The sequence below is a fragment of the Bufo gargarizans genome, chromosome 4 (assembly GCF_014858855.1).
Source record: "Bufo gargarizans isolate SCDJY-AF-19 chromosome 4, ASM1485885v1, whole genome shotgun sequence".
NCBI lineage: Eukaryota > Metazoa > Chordata > Amphibia > Anura > Bufonidae > Bufo > Bufo gargarizans.
This window is the reverse complement of record NC_058083.1, coordinates 424,538,922-424,558,350: the sequence shown is the minus strand read 5'-3', so window position 1 is coordinate 424,558,350 and position 19,429 is coordinate 424,538,922. Positions and strand designations below refer to the sequence as shown.

At 42.8% G+C, this 19,429-nt stretch overlaps 1 protein-coding gene across 2 annotated transcripts in view; it reads right to left on the bottom strand.

The window, feature by feature from the left end:
- Positions 1–19,429, bottom strand: part of RNASET2 (ribonuclease T2) — a 167,812-nt gene that overhangs the window by 88,414 nt on the left and 59,969 nt on the right. For both annotated transcript variants that reach the window (XM_044290262.1, XM_044290263.1), the window contains exons 4-5: positions 18,810–18,865; positions 8,879–8,936 (exon numbers count right to left, since the gene is read on the bottom strand). In XM_044290262.1, coding sequence (XP_044146197.1) covers positions 8,879–8,936; positions 18,810–18,865 — 114 coding nt within the window. The remainder of the gene's footprint in view (positions 1–8,878; positions 8,937–18,809; positions 18,866–19,429) is intronic.

The window sequence follows — 19,429 nt, the reverse complement described above, 5'->3', positions numbered from 1 at the left end:
AGATGACCAATACCCCCGGTGACATTATGGGGAAAACAAAAAAGCATCTGCAGAAGCTACAGGACGGTAACCTGGAGAGCTACTTTGACTGGGGAAAGTTTAAAGATGGCGCCGACGATACAGACAGAGGAGCACTAAGATCGCCTGTAAGTGCAATGTCTCCAGCACCTGCTGTTCGATCGCCCTCCCCACCGGACATCTCCGACAGCACTGTCCTTGTGCATACTTCACCTCCGTCTCTTCCACCGACACCGGAGGAGGCCAGGGCCGCAGGACAAGCTCACCATAGAATCCAAGATGGCGCCCGTCCTCCTGCCCAACGGGACCAGCTGCCTGGATTTCCTCACCCCCAACTGATTGCGGGACACACTGGGAGCAGAACCCAGCTGAGTGAGTACACCTCCTGTGCTAGTGCCACCCCAGATCCCTTCCAACTGCTTCCCACCTCTGACAAGCCTGTCACCGAGGATTCCCTGAAGAATATGCTGCTAGCTTTGAAGTCCTCTTTGCAGACGGACATTGCAGGGCTGATTAACCCTCTCTCTGCTAGATTGCAGACTGCAGAGAAGAAAATCCATCATGTGGAAACAAAGATGGGCGATTTTGCCTTGTCCCAGAATACTATTATCGATGCCCACAACACCTTAGCTGATGAGCTAGAAGCTATCAAATTTAAAATGGCAGACTTAGAAGACCGCTCAAGACGCAATAATGTAAAGTTCAGGGGTATTCCTGAAGAAGTTGCCCCTCAAGAGCTGCAAACCTATTTAAAGGGATTAATAAAAGCGCTTCTACCACAGATTCCAACACCAGACATGATTATTGACAGAGCCCACAGGCTTCCTAAACCCCCACACTTGGGTCCGAATGTCCCGCGTGACACTTTGGCGCAAATTCATTTCTTTCACACTAAAGAGGCACTTATGACTGCAGCGCGCAACAAGAACCCACTACCTGCTCCGTTTCAGAAAATCAAACTTTTCACGGACCTCTCTGTGGTCACCCTTCGTCGACGCAGAACGCTACTGCCCATTACGACGGCCCTCCGGGACAATGATTTCCCCTACAAATGGGGTTACCCCCTGAAGATTCTTGTCCGGAAAAATGGACAGACCCATGCCATTAAGACCCTGGAAGAAGGGAAACATCTGCTTCAGCTGTGGCAGATTCCGCTGCCTTCCAGTAAGGCGGATACTGACCCTACCTCCATGACCTCCAGTGCCACCCTTGCAGCGGAGGGCTGATGCCCTAGACACCCTCGCATCGGATGACATCTCCTATACCAGGACTGCCACAGGGGAGAAGCTTTGTTTACTCTTCCCCCTTGGTTTCTCTGTGACATCCTATTTGGGCATTTTAAAAGCATCCAGTTGTTATGGTGCAGGCCCTCGGATACCTCTTTTTTTCTTTTTGCTTAGTTTGTTTTGATTCTAGCACCGAACTCTCGCCTTACCTATACTTAGACGGTTACCACCGTCTCGTTTATTGCCTACTGAGATTTGGACGGCGACCTCCGTCTTATCTGTTTTGTTTGTTGTCTCTCCCACCCTCCCTCTTTCCTCCCTCTCTTACCCTCAATAGTGCCTTAGTAATTGTAATCTAACGTATTGATATTGCATACTTTTACTGTGTCTTCTTCTTCTTAGCAGGAGCTAGGATAACTATACTCTTTTAACATCATGGGTCTCAAGATTATGTCCCTTAATGTTAAAGGCCTTAATTGTCCTCAGAAAAGATCTTACATGTGGAAAGAAGCTTTGTCAGCTAATGTTGATGTTTAATGTATCCAGGAGACTCACCTACTACAAGCAGATGCCGATAGAGTACGCCACCGCCTGTTTCCTAATATTCTGCACTCCCACTGTGACAGGAAGAAAAGAGGTACCCTGGTCGCTGTCAAAAACACTGTTGCCTATACCCCCATCAAAACCAGACTTGACCCGAACGGTCGCTATATTATTCTAGTTTGCTCCATCAATAACATTACATATACACTAGTTAACTTGTATGCTCCCAACTCCCGACAACTGGCCTTCCTACACAAACTGATGCGCAATGTGAATAAGCTCAAACAGGGGAAAGTAATCCTCTGTGGAGATTTTAATACCGCTTTACAGCCTGACATTGACTCCACATCCACTGCAAGGAGACTTGATAGAGAGGTCGCTTCCTTCCTGTGTTCTGAAGGCCTAACGGACATATGGAGAGCCCAACATAGCCTGGAGAGGGACTATACCTTCTTCTCCCCGGTACATATGACATACTCAAGGATAGATATGTTTATGGTCGACCATCCTTCCCTACTCCACACACTATCTACTGAGATTGGTCTTATCAAATGGTCGGACCATGCCCCGATCGTTATCACCCTTGAGGAACGGTTTCAATCTTCAAGAGCCCCTATTTGGAGGAATAATGCATTTCTCTATAATAACCCGAAGCATGTTTTGGAACTTTCCGCACACCTGAATGAATACTTTCATTTTAACAGCGGATCAGTTTCAAACCAGTTTGTCTTGTGGCAAGCCCACAAAGCGTTTATACGGGGATCTATGATTAAGCTAAACTCCACAGTAAAGAAACTCAGAGAGCGAGATATTACACAAACCTTAGAACACATTGCTGACCTGGAAGCCATAAATAAACCCTCCCCCACCTCACAGACCTCTAATGAACTTAGACTTGCACGGAATAAACTTAGCAGCCTACTACTCCAAAACTACCACAAATCCCTTTTGAGGCTCCAATCCAAATTTTACTCCCAAGGAAACAAAGCGGGCAGACTTTTGGCCCAACAGCTGAAGGCCCAACAGTCGAAGTCAAAAATCTCCCATCTGGTACATCCCACCACTAAGATGAAATTAATTCATCCCAGAGACATTGCCAACCAATTCAAAGCATACTATCAAGCACTATACAATCTAAGAGATGACACTCCACTACCTGAAAACTACTCGGCCTTAGTAGAGGAGTTCCTCCTGCAAGCGTCCCTCCCTACTCTTTCCCAGTCACAACTACAGTCACTAAACGCTCCATTTTCAACCACAGAAATCAAGAAAGTGATCACATCACTCCCATTAGGCAAATCCCCTGGCCCTGACGGACTATCTAATGAGTACTTTCGCCACTTCCAGCATATCTTGACTCCTTACATGTTGGAAATGTTTAATGCCATACAGGAGGGACACTCTTTCCCCCCAGAAATGCTAGAGGCACTAATTGTCACCATCCCAAAACCCGGCAAAACACCTGATGTACCCCAGAATTTCCGACCTATCTCACTGCTTAACTCTGACGTTAAAATTTTTGCCAAAGTCATTGCTAACAGATTAGCTCCACTCCTCCCATCACTGATCCACCCGGACCAAACCGGGTTTGTGCCAGGCCGACAAGCTTCTGACAATACCAGGCGAATCGTGGACTTATTCAATTATGCTGAGGTGCGTGGTCTCCCAATGCTCGCGATCACATTAGATGCGGAAAAGGCGTTTGATCGCCTGCACTGGGACTACGCATTTTCGACACTCCGTCACATGGGCTTCTCAGGACAGATACTACAGGCCATCCACTGCCTATATTCCTCTCCCTCCGCGAAAGTATGGGTCAATGGAGTACTGTCGGATTCGTTTGGAATCACCAACGGATCTAGACAGGGGTGCCCTCTATCACCCCTATTATTTATCTTAGCATTAGAGCCCCTAGCACAGACTATAAGAAACTCGCCTTCAGTAGCGGGGATGGAGATAGGGGGAAGATCCCATAAAATTACACTTTATGCGGACGACATCATTCTCACTCTAACCGACCCCATCAACTCGTTAGGAACTGCCCTTAGAATGATCTCACATTATGGCTCCCTCTCCTACTATAAGATTAACAGCACTAAATCTCAAGCATTACCCATTAACATACCCACGAAGGAGAAGGCCACCCTACAATCTTTTCATGAACTAGACTGGCAAACGTCAGAAATCCCCTATCTAGGAGTGAAGATTACTTCACCTTGCTCCCTTCTTTATGATAGGAACTATCTCCCCCTTCTAGCCACTCTATCGCGTGACTTGACTAGCTTCGCCATGAAGACATTGTCCTGGGTGGGTAGAGTAGCTTCTTTCCAGATGATGACCCTCCCCAAGCTCATATATATATTCCGTGCCCTACCAATCTCGGTCCCTGCAACATTCTTCAAAAAGGCACAGTCGATTTTGGGCAAGTATGTCTGGGGTCCGACCAAGCCCAGAGTAGCTCGAGCATTATTGACTAAGAAAAAGCACGCTGGAGGGTTAGGCCTCCCTGACATTAAAGACTACTTCCGAGCCGTATCACTCTCATTTGCTCGGGAATGGTGGATCCCTGACAATACAAAAGCCTGGATTCAGATTGAGTCCCATACAATCAAACATGCTAGTTTGAAAGATTACCTGATCCATTCGTTATGGAACCCTTCCCAATCGCACAATGAATTACTGACAGTACAGCATGTCGGCAACCTGTGGTCCACAATTCACAGAGCGCAGGCGGACTCCAAATCCACCCTGCTACCTCAAGCAGACATAAGCGCACTGGAACTCAGCATTACTGACATTAACCTGACAAATTGGCGGGGAAAGGGGATCGTTTCCATATCCCAAATAATGCCGGATGGCCACCTCCTCCCCTTTGATTCACTTCACAGCTTATTCGCATTGCCGCATACAGAATTCTATAACTATTTGCGAATACGACATTTTATCGCAAATATTAAACAATCTCCACCCTCAATAAACTCTTGCATACTAAGACTGTTTCAATTCCCATCCCTCTTCAGAAAACATACCACACGATACGTATATGACGTATTAGGAAACAAAGCCACATTCACCAAGACCTTACCCATAAAAAAATGGGAACGAGAGTTGGGGAAGACTTTCCTAGATGAAGATTGGATTTTGGCTATTAGGTTTTTGGCTTCTAATTTTAAATGTGTCACACACTACGAGGCAGGGCTTAAGACCCTATTACAATGGCACCTTACTCCACAGAGGCTAAACATAATCTACCCCTCATCCTCTCCACATTGTTGGCGAGGTTGTGGCGCTAAAGGCTCTCTACTTCACATTCTATGGGACTGCCCAATACTCACCCCTTATTGGCACAGTGTTTTTGACTTGATATCAGGGTTGGCAGCCCAGAATATTGATCCTATCCCGGAGCTGGCTCTTTTGTTTCTGGGTATACACGCTATCCCTCCAGTACATAGGAATATCACAGGACATGTTTTACTTAGTGCTAAGCTAATTATCACACGTCACTGGAAGCAACCAACCTCGCCGACCTTGGCTGAGGTCATACAAGAGATTAACACGTCTTGTAGGTATGAACATTCCATACCTTGCACGACTATCTCTTCTAAATCCAAGCAACTTACCTGGGGTCCTTGGCTCCACAATCCTAATTACTCACCCTAAATTTTGGATAAATATGTACTATTCACTGCTGTTGGACAATACCAACTATTACTTGAAGGCCCTTCCTTCCCTTCCCCCCTTTTTCCCTTCCCCTCATTCCCCTTGATTGTTATGGTCCTTTTGTTATAGACCTTAATGTTCTCTGTTCTCACTATGCAAACCACCTACGTATTACGCTCTAGTAACAAGCCTATTGTATAAGCGTTTACACATGCTATTTTGATCAAGAATTTCCGGATATACGGCTTGATATCTATGCTTTACTAAAATGCCAATAAAAATGATTTACTCTAAAAACTACAACTTGTCCCATAAAAAACAAGCCCTCATAAAGCTATATGGACGAAAAAATAAAAAAGTTATAGCTCTTGGAACGAGACCATGAAAAAAGGAAGAAAAACGCTTTGTCATAAAGGCCCAAACAGGCTTGGTCACTAAGGGGTTAAATATTCTCTCCTCTTTTACCTTGTTGATTCCCTTTATGTATTTAAAAGTTTCTATCATATCCCCTCTGTCTCGTCTTTATTTCAAGCTATACATGTTAAGGTCCTTTAATCTTTCCTGGTAAGTTTTATCCTGCAATCCATGTACCAGTTTAGTAGCTATTCTCTGAACTCTCTCTAAAGTATCAATATCCTTCTGGAGATATGGTCTCCAGTACTGCGCACAATACTCCAAATGAGGTCTCACTAGTGCTCTGTAGAGCGGCATGAGCACCTCCCTCTTTCTACTGGTAATTCCTCTTGCTATACACCCAAGCATTCTGCTAGCATTTCCTGCTGCTCTATGACATTGTCTGCCTACCTTTAAGTCTTCTGAAATAATGACCCCTAATATATTTCTATGAATTTCTTATGTTTTTATATTTTTACATTTGCTGATATATTATTAGAATAAATGAAAGAGTGTAGGAGAACCAAGTTGTCTTTGTTTCCATGTGACAGCAGATAGTTGAGTGCCCTCCTAACTAATAACTGACTATTAAATTTATCAAACATGCAACATTTGATAAATGCGGCATAAAGTTTGCCAATGCAGACTCAACCAAACCCAAAATAAAAAATTCCCCTCATGATAAATTTCCCCCCATGTCTGCATTGGGTATCTGCATTGCCATTGTTCTCTGTTTTAAATGTGAGGTTTAATATATAGTCCAACTATTCCAGGACTTTGCGGTCATTCTTTTGTGTAGATATTTAGTTTAAAAACAGTTATCCTATCAACAAGAACTGGAAAGTGCCTCTTGGACTTTAAGATGTGTTAAGCAAAATTTGCAATCAAGTGAAATTTTGCTCAGCTTAAGCTCTTCGGCATTTAGTCAGTCTTCAGTGACTGCATGTGTTCAAATACATCTCTGCACATAAACATTTTGGGTTCTTCACTTTTCCATTATCCTACCCCTCCTGGTGTCTCTATTTTGCCTGCTGTGGTCCTTCATCTCTATAAATAGTATACTGCAGAAATAATAGTGCTACAGAATAGTCCCCTGCATAGAAAAAGCACTCCAAAAAGTCCCATGACAGTAATAATTCTCTCCCAGTGTCCTATTAGCAACATCGCCCCTAATATGTGACAATGCTCCCTTAGAACAACCATTAGTAGTACCCTCCATTTAGTGCCCAGTAATAATGCCCCCTACAGTGCCAGTGTCAGACTGGAATGGCTAGAGCTCACCATTAAAAAAAAAATTCTGTGGGCTTAATTTAAAGCTACTATAAAGCTACTATGATTAATTATGGTGTTCATGCAGCCACTGCAAGAAGGCAGTGTGACGCGATGTCACGCTACCGTCCGGACCTTACTCATAAAAATGTCTTTAGGACTGAGGTCCAATTGACCGTCCGTTTAATATGAACCACTTCCAGTGAGAATTAGAGTTCTACCTTAGCCAGGGAACAGGATGTCCATATATAGCCGTTCCTGTAGCTATGATTACTCTATTACCCCCCTGCTGACAGTATCTCACACTCGGGGCAAGCTTCAAAGGAGAGAATCGACACTAGACTGTGTTCATTGTAGCATCAAAGAAAAAACCCTCAGACATGTGTCTCCCAACTGCTTTGATAGGCACCCAGGGTAAACGAATGCTCATTCCCCACTCCCCCCCCTCCCATGTCCACTTCAAAATAATGGCATGTGGTGTCCGCAGGGAGGGTCTGGGAGCCAATCTCTTAGTCACCCAGGAAAACATATTTGGCCATAACTCGGGCCGGAATTAGGGTACCGGCATGGGAGCCCCCTTAAAACAAACCTTGTATTGAGGGGAGCAGATAGAGCTAGGGCCCCCCTAATATGAAAAATGGGGTACCGGTCTCCTGTAAGGCAGAGGGGTGACATGTCACCTACGGAATTGTTCATAAATTCATGGGGAACCTAGCCTAAGCGCCCGATTTTCCATAGTAGCTATTGCGAAGGCAAAATTATGGCCGGGGGCGGCAGGGAGGCGAAGCAGACCCGCCTTAGGAAACTGAACAGCCTCCCCTGTTTAGTGACAGGCCGGGCCAAACCCCTGCCACTCCCAGAATATGGGGCATAAAAATTCCTGCACAAGGAAAAAGGGGGCTTTTTGCCCTGTGGTCACACCGCCGATTGGCTGCCCGTTGGAACGTAAGATGGTGCCTGGATTTTGCATAGGCAAGGTCCAAGATAGTAATTTCTCTTTTCATCCCTGTTTATTGTACACATGCTTTCCAGTTTGCTATTGTACTCTTTTCTGTACATTTTTGTATGCATTGTTTGTCACTTCTGTGTTATTCAATTTATTATTTTTTTAGAGAGGAAGCCACGAGGGTGTAGACGCAGTTGTCAGAAAAACATGCGGTTGTACCGCTAGAGGATAGATGCGCCATCTATACTCTAGCGGTACAACCGCATGTTTTTCTGACAACTGCGTCTACACCCTCGTGGTTTCCTCTGTTAAAAGCGGCATTAGTCCGATGAAGGCACAGAGTTGCCGAAACGTAACCTCGCTGCAGCAACCAACTCTGAATACCAAATAAACAAGTTGCATCCAATACAGTCTAACTGGAGTTTTTGTATTAATTGTTAAAAGGGGTGGGAACCCTTCTCCGGTAAAATATCCACTGAGTGCTACAAGGGCTCTGCTTGTGAATAACAGTATAACGACACATAGATAGTGCCCTTACCGACTATGCTTGAGACAGGCAGGTAACACTGAACATGGGAGCAGAAAATCCTAGAGTGTGGCTCCTCACACTGACATAAGATGGCTGCTGCTACTAAACAGGAACAGGGCCATAATGCACCAGGAACTACAGGCTAGAAGAATTACACTAAACCACCAGTAGATGGTGCTATTACCATACATTATAACACAGATGGTATTCAAACCCAGGCGATTGCAATGTCTGCACTGGTATACACTCACAAATAACTACAGGACAGAACAATAAACATTTAATGCAGCATACCTGTATGTTGGATATGTCCAAGGGCCAGGAGACATTGCACATTTCTGTCTTATCAGGCCTAAAAATTAAAACCGATAATGTCAAGTTTTCTCACAAAGATAAATACAAAAACGGTTCAATTAGCAATACATAAGTACATAGAAATGGATTTAACACACTTTTTTTTTATATATCTTAGAGAAGTTTACCATATGTGGCATTAATAGGACTCCACCAGAATAGTACAGTCCTGATCAAAAGTTTAAGACCACTTGAAAAATTGCAAAAAATCATATTTTACATTGTTGGATCTTAACAAGGTTCCAAGTAGAGCTTCAACATGCAAGAAGGAATGAGAGTGAGACAAAACATGTTTTGAGCATTCAATTAATTGGAAATAATGATTAAACTGAAACAGGCCGTTTTTCAGCTGATCAAAAGTTTAGGACCACATGCCTTTAAAAGGCCAAATCAGTGCAAAGATGTGGATTAATTGTCATTTTCTGTCAGGTAATCACACATTTGATGGCAAAGGCAGTTCTCCCTTTTTGAACTGCATAAGCAGGGTCTCTCACAGCGCGCCATCGCTGCTGAGGTGGGACGCAGTAAGACAGTAATTTGGAATTTCTTAAATGATCCTGAGGGTTATGGAACAAAAAAGTGGAAGACCCCAAAAAAGTTCATCGGCACTGAGCCAGAGGATCCAATTGGCTGTCAGTCAAGACACTGGACGATCCTCGTCCCAAATTAAGGCCTATACTGGTGCTGACTGCAGCCCTATAACCATCAGACAGCATCTGAGATTGAAGGGCTTCAAAAACAAAAAACGTCTTCAAAGACCTCGTCTTCTTGAACGCCACAGAACTGCTCGTTTGGACTTTGCAAGAGCACCAAACATGGGACATTCAAAAGGTGCAAGAAAGTTTTATTCAATGATTAGAAAAAATTGAACCTTGATAGTCATGATGGTGTCCAACGTTACTGGCATGACAAGCAGATCCCATCTGAGATGTTTCTACGCGCCACAGTGGAGGGGGCACCATAATGGTCTGGGGTGCTTTTTCCTTCAGTGGAACAATGGAGCTTCAGGAAGTGCAGGGGCGTCAAACGGCGGCTGGCTCTGTCCAGATGTTGCAGAGAGCATTCCTCATGAATGAGGGCCCTCGTCTGTGTGGTAACGACTGGTTTTTTTTAACAGGACAACGCTACAGTACACAATGCCCGCAGGACAAGGGACTTCTTCCAGGAGAATAACATCACTCTTTTGGCCCATCGTGCGTGTGCCTCTGATCTAGATCCAATTGAGAACCTTTGGGGATCAATGGCAAGGGAAGTTTACAAAAATGGACAACAGTTTCAGACAGTAGATGGCCTTCGTGCAGCCATCTTCACCACTTGGAGAAATGTTACCACTCACCTCATAAAAACGCTTGCATCAAGCATGCCGAAACAAAATTTTGGAAGTGATAAACAATAACGGCGGAAATACTCATTACTGAGTTCATGTTTTGTTTGTTTCACTCCCGTTACTTCTTGTTGCTTGTTGAAGCTCTACTTGGAACCTTGTTAAGACCTAGCCATGCCGAATAGGATTTTTTGCCATTTTTTTGCAATGGCCGAGTAACTGCTGAGCTCTCTGCAATTTGATTGACAGGGCCAGGCAGTATAAAAGTGATCACGCCTGCCTAGACCTGTCAAAGTGCAGAGGGCTCACTAGTTTTAGACAGAGCAGAGCCTCTAAGAGTAAAAGCAAAACCCCCGTTGTTCCTAGAGGTGCATTTGCATATACCGGTACTAAAACTTTTCTCAGCGACGCAGGCACATATGAACATGGGACCAACACAGATGCCTTCAGCTACCAAGCGCGCATGGAACAGGTCAGCCAGTTTCATAGGTACAAATCTGCTAACAGATGTCCCTTAAAGGGGTTTTCCAGAGACCTTACAACTGATTACCTATCTCTGGATAGGTCATCAGTGTCTGACTGGTGGGGGTTTGACCCCTGGGACCCCTGACGATCAGCTGTTGCAGAAGGCAGCAGCGCTTGAAGTAGTGCTGCGGACTTCTTTCACTTTTCTCTAGGCCATGCCATGTCACATTCATCAGTCACATAGCCTAGGCGCAGCTCAGCCCCATTGAAGTTAATAGGGCTCACCTGCGATACCAAGCACAGCCGCTATCAAAATGTATGGTACTGTGCTTGGTAAGCAGGAAGAAGGTCACAGTGCCTTCTCAAAAAGCTGATGAATCAGATACTTTCTGTAAAGTCTCCAAAAATACTTTTAAAGGCAATATTTTCTTTTCTTTGCTGGAATGCTGCAGTGAGGAAAAACAGCTTTAAGGCCTCTTTCACATGAACGTGTGTGCCCCGTGGACGTATTGCTGCCCGCATACAGTGGGTCCGCAATACACTGGGCATTCATTTAAATGGTTCTGTGGGGTTCCGTTCCGCTCTTATGGAATGGAGGGATTGCGGAACCCATTCAAGTGAATGGGGTCGCTATCCGCAGGCAACTGGTCCACGGTCAGTGCCCGTGCATTGCGGACCGCAATTTACGGTTCGCAGCATGGCCACAGGGGACACAGGGGTTTGTGTGAAAAATGCCTTAATGAGTCTAAAAAGTGAGTCTAAAAAGCTGAGCTTGGGAGATGCATTCAGAATATGGTTTGTTTGCAGGGGTACATTTGTACTTATGTAGTGATGCATGTTTTATTTCTTATTTTTTGCTTTACAGGCCATTTGATTATCATAGGGTGCATGCTCTACGTCACTATTTAAATTCTTCCTTGCAGGTCAGACAACCATTGGATATAGAATTTTTCAGTAATCCAGTGGGTAGGTGATAAATCTTTCTAAATGGAATATTCTTTAGTGACCAGCCTGTTTTGGGCCTTACTGACCAAGTGCTTTTCTTCTTTTTTTTATTGTCGCCTTCCAAGAGCTATAACTGTTATTTTCCCGTCTATATAGCTGTATGAGGGCTTGTTTTTTGCGGGATAAGTTGTAGTTTTAATGGCGCCATTTTCGGGTACACATTACTTTCTGATTAACTTCAACTCTTTTTGGGAGGGAGATGGGAAAAACAGCAATACTGCCACACTTTGTTTTTACAGCGGTAATTTTTCAGTATAAATAACACAATAATACCTTTATTTTCTGGGTCAGTATGATTACAGCGATAGCAAACACATATAAGTTTTTTTCTGTTTTACTACTTTTGTTCAATAAAACCCCCCTTTTTTTTTTTTGAGGAAGAAAATCTTTTTGCATCACTGCTTCCCGAGACCCATTATTTTTTTTTTCTATGGAGTTTTATGAGGGCTTGATTTTTGCAGGATGACTTTTTATGACGTTTTTATTGGTACCATTTTGGAGTAAATGACGATTTTAGTATAATTAAGTATAATTTAGAAATGCTATATTTTTTTATTTTTTTTTTTCACAGCGTTCAACATAGGGGATAATTTACATGATATTCATGTGGTGCAGGTCGTTACGGATGTAGCGATATGAAACATAGCATATTTTTTGCATTTTTAATTGAGCCCGAGCGTATTTTCAATTTAAAAAAAAAATAATCTTTTTTTTTTTACTGGAATTTTTGTTTTGTTTAATAACATGCATCGGCACCTCGCTCCCGTTGTCAGCCCTTTACATGTGGCGGGCACCATTGCCCGCGGCATGCAAAGCATGAAACAGCCTGCATTAGCACTCCTGCTGATCCGAGCTGTTAGAGCATGAGCGTGGCTCTCATGTGAGAGCTGAGCCCCAGGTCCTCGCGGGAGCCGTGCAGTACTTAGACTAGGCCGCACTAAAAAAAGCAGCGGCCCAGCCTAAGGCCCATTAGTGACCGCCGTAAAAAGTCCTATGGGTGGTCACTAAGTTGTTAAAGCAGCCACTGGGCTGAGGAGCAGTACAGAGCTATGAATCATTTGATATTGGGCAGCAGCCGGGATGGGAACCATACAAGTGCAGTGGGCAGGGAGAAGCTGGAGACGCTCACTGTACTGGAGAGCAGGGAAGCTGCTGTGTAGAATGTAGGAGAGGGAACAAGTGCAGCAGCGCCACATAACAGCCATCGCTACCTTATTCCTCTCCGGCTCTGCACACAGATCGCAGCCCATGAGCTTGTTTCTACCTCACAAAGCACCACGCCTGGGGACATGAAGGTGACTGTGAATTTCAAGGAGAGTCTGAAGACTCGCCCCGATTTAGCTAACTTTCTTCTATTTGTATGTGGATAACTAGGTGGGAAAGAACTCTAAAACTGTCCGAAAGCAGCTACAGGCAATACTGTGACCTCTGTGATGTGATAAGGCAGGCTGCGATTTGTATGATACAAATTGCAGGAGTGGGTGTGTGGCGCACTCCAGGAGGGGTCATGCAGTGCTCGCACAGTGGGTTCAGTATGAGGACGTCTTCTGATGGTACAATGTGAACAGGCAACTGACTGTACAGTGCAATACAAGGTATCAGCAGGAGGGGGTAGGGCAGGAAGAATTTGGCCAAGAGCAGGTGAACATGCAGGCAAATACCTGGTTCTAGGATCTGCTGTGCTGAAGCCATAGCCTTCCTCCAAAGTTTTGAAAATCACAAAGAGGGACTATATACGTGGCATTTTTTTTCATACTACGACATGCCTCCAACTCCACCCAAAACATAACTATACACCCCCAATCCCACCCTGTCCCCTTAATGACCCTACATAGTAATTATTCCCCCTTTATTATAAAATTGTGTGCAAAGAAACAATGTGCACAAAGAGCTTCCATTTTTCATATATAGTAGGTGTAGTACCACTATAATCCAGAATAATCTCTAATCCCTAGTTCTATTGTTTGCATGTATAACAGTATGCTGACAAATTTGTTTGATATTCCCCTTTATGCCACCACACAGTAGTTATGCCCAGATATGTGCCCCTTTCACAGTAGTTATGCTCAGATGTGCCCCTTCACAGTAGTTATGCCCAGATATGTGCCCCTTCACAACAGTTATTCCCAAATACAGTGGATATAAAAAGTCTACACACCCCTGTTAAAATGTCAGGTTTCTGAGACAAAGATAAATCATTTCAGAACTTTTTCCACCTTTAATGTGACCTATAAACTGTACCACTCAATTGAAAAATAAACTGAAATATTTTAGGTGGAGGGAAGAAAACGAAAAAAATAAAATAAAAAATAAATAAATAATGTGGTTGCATAAGTGTGCATACCCTCTTATAACTGGGGATGTAGCGGTGTTCAGGATTAAGCAATCACATTCAAAATCAAGGTTAAATAGGAGTCAGCATACACCTGCCATCATTTAAAGTGCCTCTGATTAACCACAAATAAAGTTCAGCTGCTCCAGTTGGTCTTTCCTGAAATTTTCTTAGTCGCATCCCTTAGCAAAAGCCATGGTCCACAGAGAGCTTCCAAAGCATCAGAGGGATCTCATTGTTAAAATGGTATCAGTCAGGAGAAGGGTACAAAATAATTTCCAAGGCATTAGATATAACACGGAACACAGTGAAGACAGTCATCATCAAGTGGAGAAAATATGGCACAACAGTGACATTACCAAGAACTGGATGTCATTCCAAAATTGATGAAGAGACTAGAAGAAAACTGGTCTGGGAGGCTACCAAGGGGCCTATAGCAACATTAAAGGAGCTGTAGGAATATCTGGCAAGTACTGGCTGTGTGGTACATGTGACAACATTCTTCTGTATTCTTCATATGTCGTGGCTACGGGGTATGAAGAAAAACATCCAAGCCAGGCTAAATTTTGCAAAAACACATCTGAGGTCTCCCAAAAGCATACGGGAAAAGGTGTTATGTCTGATGAAACCAAAGTTGAACTTTTTGGCCATAATCCCAAAAGATATGTTTGGCGCAAAAACAACACTGCACATCACCAAAAGAAGACCATACCCACAGTGAAGCATGGTGGTGGCAGCATCATACTTTGGGGCCGTTTATCTTCAGCTGGAACTGGGGCCTTAGTTAAACTAGAGGGAATTACGAACAGTTCCAAATACCAGTCAATACTGGCACAAAACCTTCAGGCTGCTGCTAGAAAGCTGAACATGAAGAGGAACTTCATCTTTCAGAATGACAATGACCCAAAGCATACATCCAAATCAACAAAGGAATGGCTTCACCAGAAGAAGATTAAAGTTTTGGAATGGCCTAGCCAGAGTCCAGACTTGAATCCGATTGGAAATCTGTGGGGTGATCTGAAGAGGGCTGTGCACAGGAGATGCCCTTACAATCGGACAGATTTGGAGTGTTTTTGCAAAGAAGAGTGGGCAAATCTTGCCAAGTCAAAATGTGCCATGCTGATAGACTCATACCCAAAAAGACTGAGTGCTGTATTAAAATCAAAAGGTGCTTCAACAAAGTATTAGTTTAAGGGTGTGCACACTTATGCAACCATATTGTTTTATTTTTATATTTTTTCTTCCCTCTACCTAAAAGATTTCAGTTTGTTTTTCAATTGAGTTGTACAGTTTATAGGTCACATTAAAAGGTGAAAAAAAATTCAGAAATTATTTATCTTTGTCTCATTTTCTTACATCACAGAAACCTGACATTTTAACAGGGGTGTGTAGACCTTTTATATCCACTGTATGTGCTCCCTTGACAATAGTTATGCCCACATGTGCCTTTTTCACAATAGTTAATCCCAGATATGGCTCCCTGCTTCACAATTACTGTCACATTACTGTCAGCTGTCTCTGGCAGGACATAACTCAGCCATTCTGGGACCGCGGGACAGCCACTGAAATCCAGTACTGTCCCGCCAGATCTGGGACGGTTGTGAGGTATTTCATAGTGGTAGCAGTTGTTACAGAGTAACATTTGGGTTGGTTTCCTTTAAGTGTGACAAGCAGGGTCTAAGCTATTGCCCCCGCCCACCTTTAAATTTTAATTCCGGCCCTCGTCGTTGGAAACCAGGAAACGTTGTGCACCCCTGCTTTAAGTGGTGATGGCTTTAAAACGCTTTGACTTATCCAGGCTATTTAGAGACTTCATGACACTGGCAAAATGGAGTAAAAAAAAAAAAATCATTTTTATGAATAAATAAAAAATGCCAAAAATGTGGGAAAATATGCAAATTTCCAAGTTTCAATTTCTCTACTTCTACAATACATATTAATACCTACAAAAATAGTTATTACTTTACATTTCCTATATGTCTACTTCATGTTAGGATTATTTTGGGAATGACATTTTATTTTTTGGGGACGTTACAAGGCTTAGAAGTTTAGAAGTAAATCTTGAAATTTCTCTGAAATTTTCCAAAAACTAATTTTTAAAGGACCAGTTCAGGTCTGAAGTCACTTTGTGAGGCTCATATAATAGAAACCGCCCCAAAATGAGCCCATTCTAGAAACTACACCCATCAAGGTATTCAAAACTGATTTTACAAACGTTGTTTACCCTTTGGCTGAGTTCACACGGGCGAGATTTCCGCACGGGTGCAATGCGGCAGGTGAACTCATTGCACCCGCACTGAATCTGGACCCATTCATTTCTATGGGGCTGTGTACATGATCTGTGATTTTCACGCATCACTTATGCGTTGCGTGAAAATCGCAGCATGCTCTATATTGTGCGTTTATCACAACGCAGGCCCCATAGAAGTGAATGGGGCTGCGTGAAACTCGCAAGCAAGTGCGGATGCGGTGCGATTTTCACACATGATTGCTAGGTGACAGTCTATTCACTGTATTATTTTCCCTTGAAGTCCGGGTTCGGGTCTGGGTACCACAGTAGGTTTTTTATCACACGTGTGCAAAACACATTGCACCCGTGCGATAAAAACTGAACATCGGAACGCAATCGCAGTCAAAACTGACTGCAATTGCATACCTACTCGCTCGGGTTTGCCACAATACACCTAGACGCATCCGGACCTAATCCGCTGTGTGAACCCAGCCTTATGTGTTCCACAAGAATTCATGGAAAATACCATTTCAAAATTTCACTTTTTGGGCAGATTTTCCATTTTAATATTTTTTTCCCCGGTTACAAAGCAAGGGTTAACAGCCAAACAAAATTCATTATTTAGGGCCCTGACTCTGTAGTTTACAGAAACACCCCATATGTGGTCGTAAACTGCTGTACGGGCACACAGCAGGGCGCAGAAGGAAAGGAATGCCATACGGTTTTTGGAAGGCAGATTTTGCTGGACTGTTTTTTTTGACACCATGTCCCATTTGAAGTCCCGCTGATGCACCCCTAGAGTAGAAACTCCCAAAAAGTTACCCCATTTTAGAAACTACAGAATAGAGTGGAAGTTTTTTTGGTACTAGTTTAGGGTACATATGATTTTCGGTTGCTCTATATTACACTTTTTGTGAGGCAAGGTAACAAGAAATAGCTGTTTTGGCACCGTTTTTTTTTTTGTTATTTACAACATTGATCTGACAGGTTAGATCATGTGGTATTTTTATAGGAGCAGGTTGTCACGGACGCGGCGATAACCAATATGTATACAATTTTTTTTATTTATGTAAGTTTTACACAATGATTTCATTTTTGAAACCAAAAAAATCATGTTTTAGTGTCTCCATAGTCTGAGAGCCATAGTTTTTTCAGTTTTTGGGCGATTATCTTAGGTAGGGATTTATTTTTTGCGGGATGAGATGACAGTTTGATTAGCACTATTTTGGGGTGCATAAGACTTTTTGATCGCTTTCTATTACACTTTTTGTGATGTAAGGTGACAAAAAATGGCTTTATTTATTTTTATTTATTTTTTACAGTGTTTACCTGAGGGGTTAGGTCATGTGATATTTTTATAGAGCCAGTCGATACGGACGCGGCGATACCTAATATGTATACTCTTTTAATTTACCTAAGTTTTACAGAATAACAGCTTTAAAAAAAAAAAATGATGTTTCAGTGTCTCCATATTCTGAGCCATATTTTTTTGGGGGGTTTTTTGGGCGATTGTCTTAGGTAGGGGCTCATTTTTTTTTTGCAGGATGAGGTGACTGTTAGATTGATACCATTTTGGTGGGCATAAGCCTTTTTGATCGCTTACTGTTGTACTTTTTGTGATGTAAGGTGACAAAAAAAAAATTGTTTATTTTGCACAGTTTTTATTTTTTATGGTGTTCATCTGAGGGGTTAGGTCATGCGATATGTTTATTGAGCCGGTTGATACGGACGCGGCGATACCTAATATCGCTCTATCAGGGTGAATAGGACAAGGGATGAAAGATTTTATAATAGCTTTTATTGAAGTTCCGATCGCCAGCCGCATCTGTACTACTTACTAAATGTCCTGTAGCAGGTAGAGCAGGGCGGGCGGCCGGCCATAACTCACTGATGTCACGTGATGAAGGGCCAGAGTACAGTGACCGCACCGGCCCCGCCGCATTTGCATTACACTGGCCCTTCCTCCCGTCCAGCTGATGCATCGCAGACAGCGATGTAAAATGGCAGGAGGGGGAAGTGCGTAAAATATGGTATTTTAAATTTGGCGCCTAAAAATTTCAATTTAGCGACTACATTTTTTAGGTTAGGAGCCAATGGCTCCTTGATAATTTTTTTAGTCTGGAGCCCTGCAAATGGCAGTTGGTGTTACATTGCTGCTTTTCCCATTCAAGCAATGAAAACGGGATCCAACAGTTATTACCTTTTTGATACTGCTATTGTTTGCCATTCTTTGCCTGACAGATAACAGAAGTGCAGGTGTAGTAGTAAACTGGAAGGTATAAAATATTTTAAGCATTTTTTCTTGTAGCTTTCCTGTGACATTAGGCCTCATTCACATTTCTGTGTCTATTTAAGATCTGTGGAAAATCTGTGCATGTTTTAGCCGTGGAAATGTCTGTGAAGGATCTAGGTTTGGTTTGTGTGTTATTTTATTGCTCTACGTGTGTCATCCGTATTTGACAGATACTGCTCAGCTGAAAATTCATTTAACTACAACGAATACATAATTTCTTACCACAGTCCATGTAGAGTCCAGTAGTTAGGAAGGTGTTCACAGTGCTTTTCAGCCATCTGCATAAAATGACAAATTAAAAGTGGCATATCAGGTTTATCTTTAACACATTTTAGTTAAAAAATATGCCAAACATTCCTAACTTAAAAGGTTTTTCTAGGCTTCTGATGTTAGTGACCTATCCTTAAAGGGAACCTGTCATCGGAATTTTGTGTATAAAGCTGAGCACATGGGTTGCTAGATAACCACTAGCACATCCACAATACCCAGTCCCCATAGCTCTGTGTGCTAAGTACCTTCATTCTGGATGTAATCAGGACTCTAGTTGAAGTGTTGATGTAATTGTGTATTATGATCTTTATTCTTTGTATATAGTTAAGTGCAAAATAGGGCTGCAGTAAACGATTATTTTAGAAATAGAGTATTCTATCGATTATTTTTACGATTAATCAAGTATTCTAAAAAGAAAAAAAGAATTAATAGACTGTTTTCCTTTATAAAAACTCATCAGACCCCCTTCCATCAGTCCACAACACCCTTTGTTCCCTCATGTGTTACAAGCCCAAATGCTTCAGTTCCCCCCAGTGCCATCAGCTCTCACCTGCCCCAGAGCCTTTTTTTTT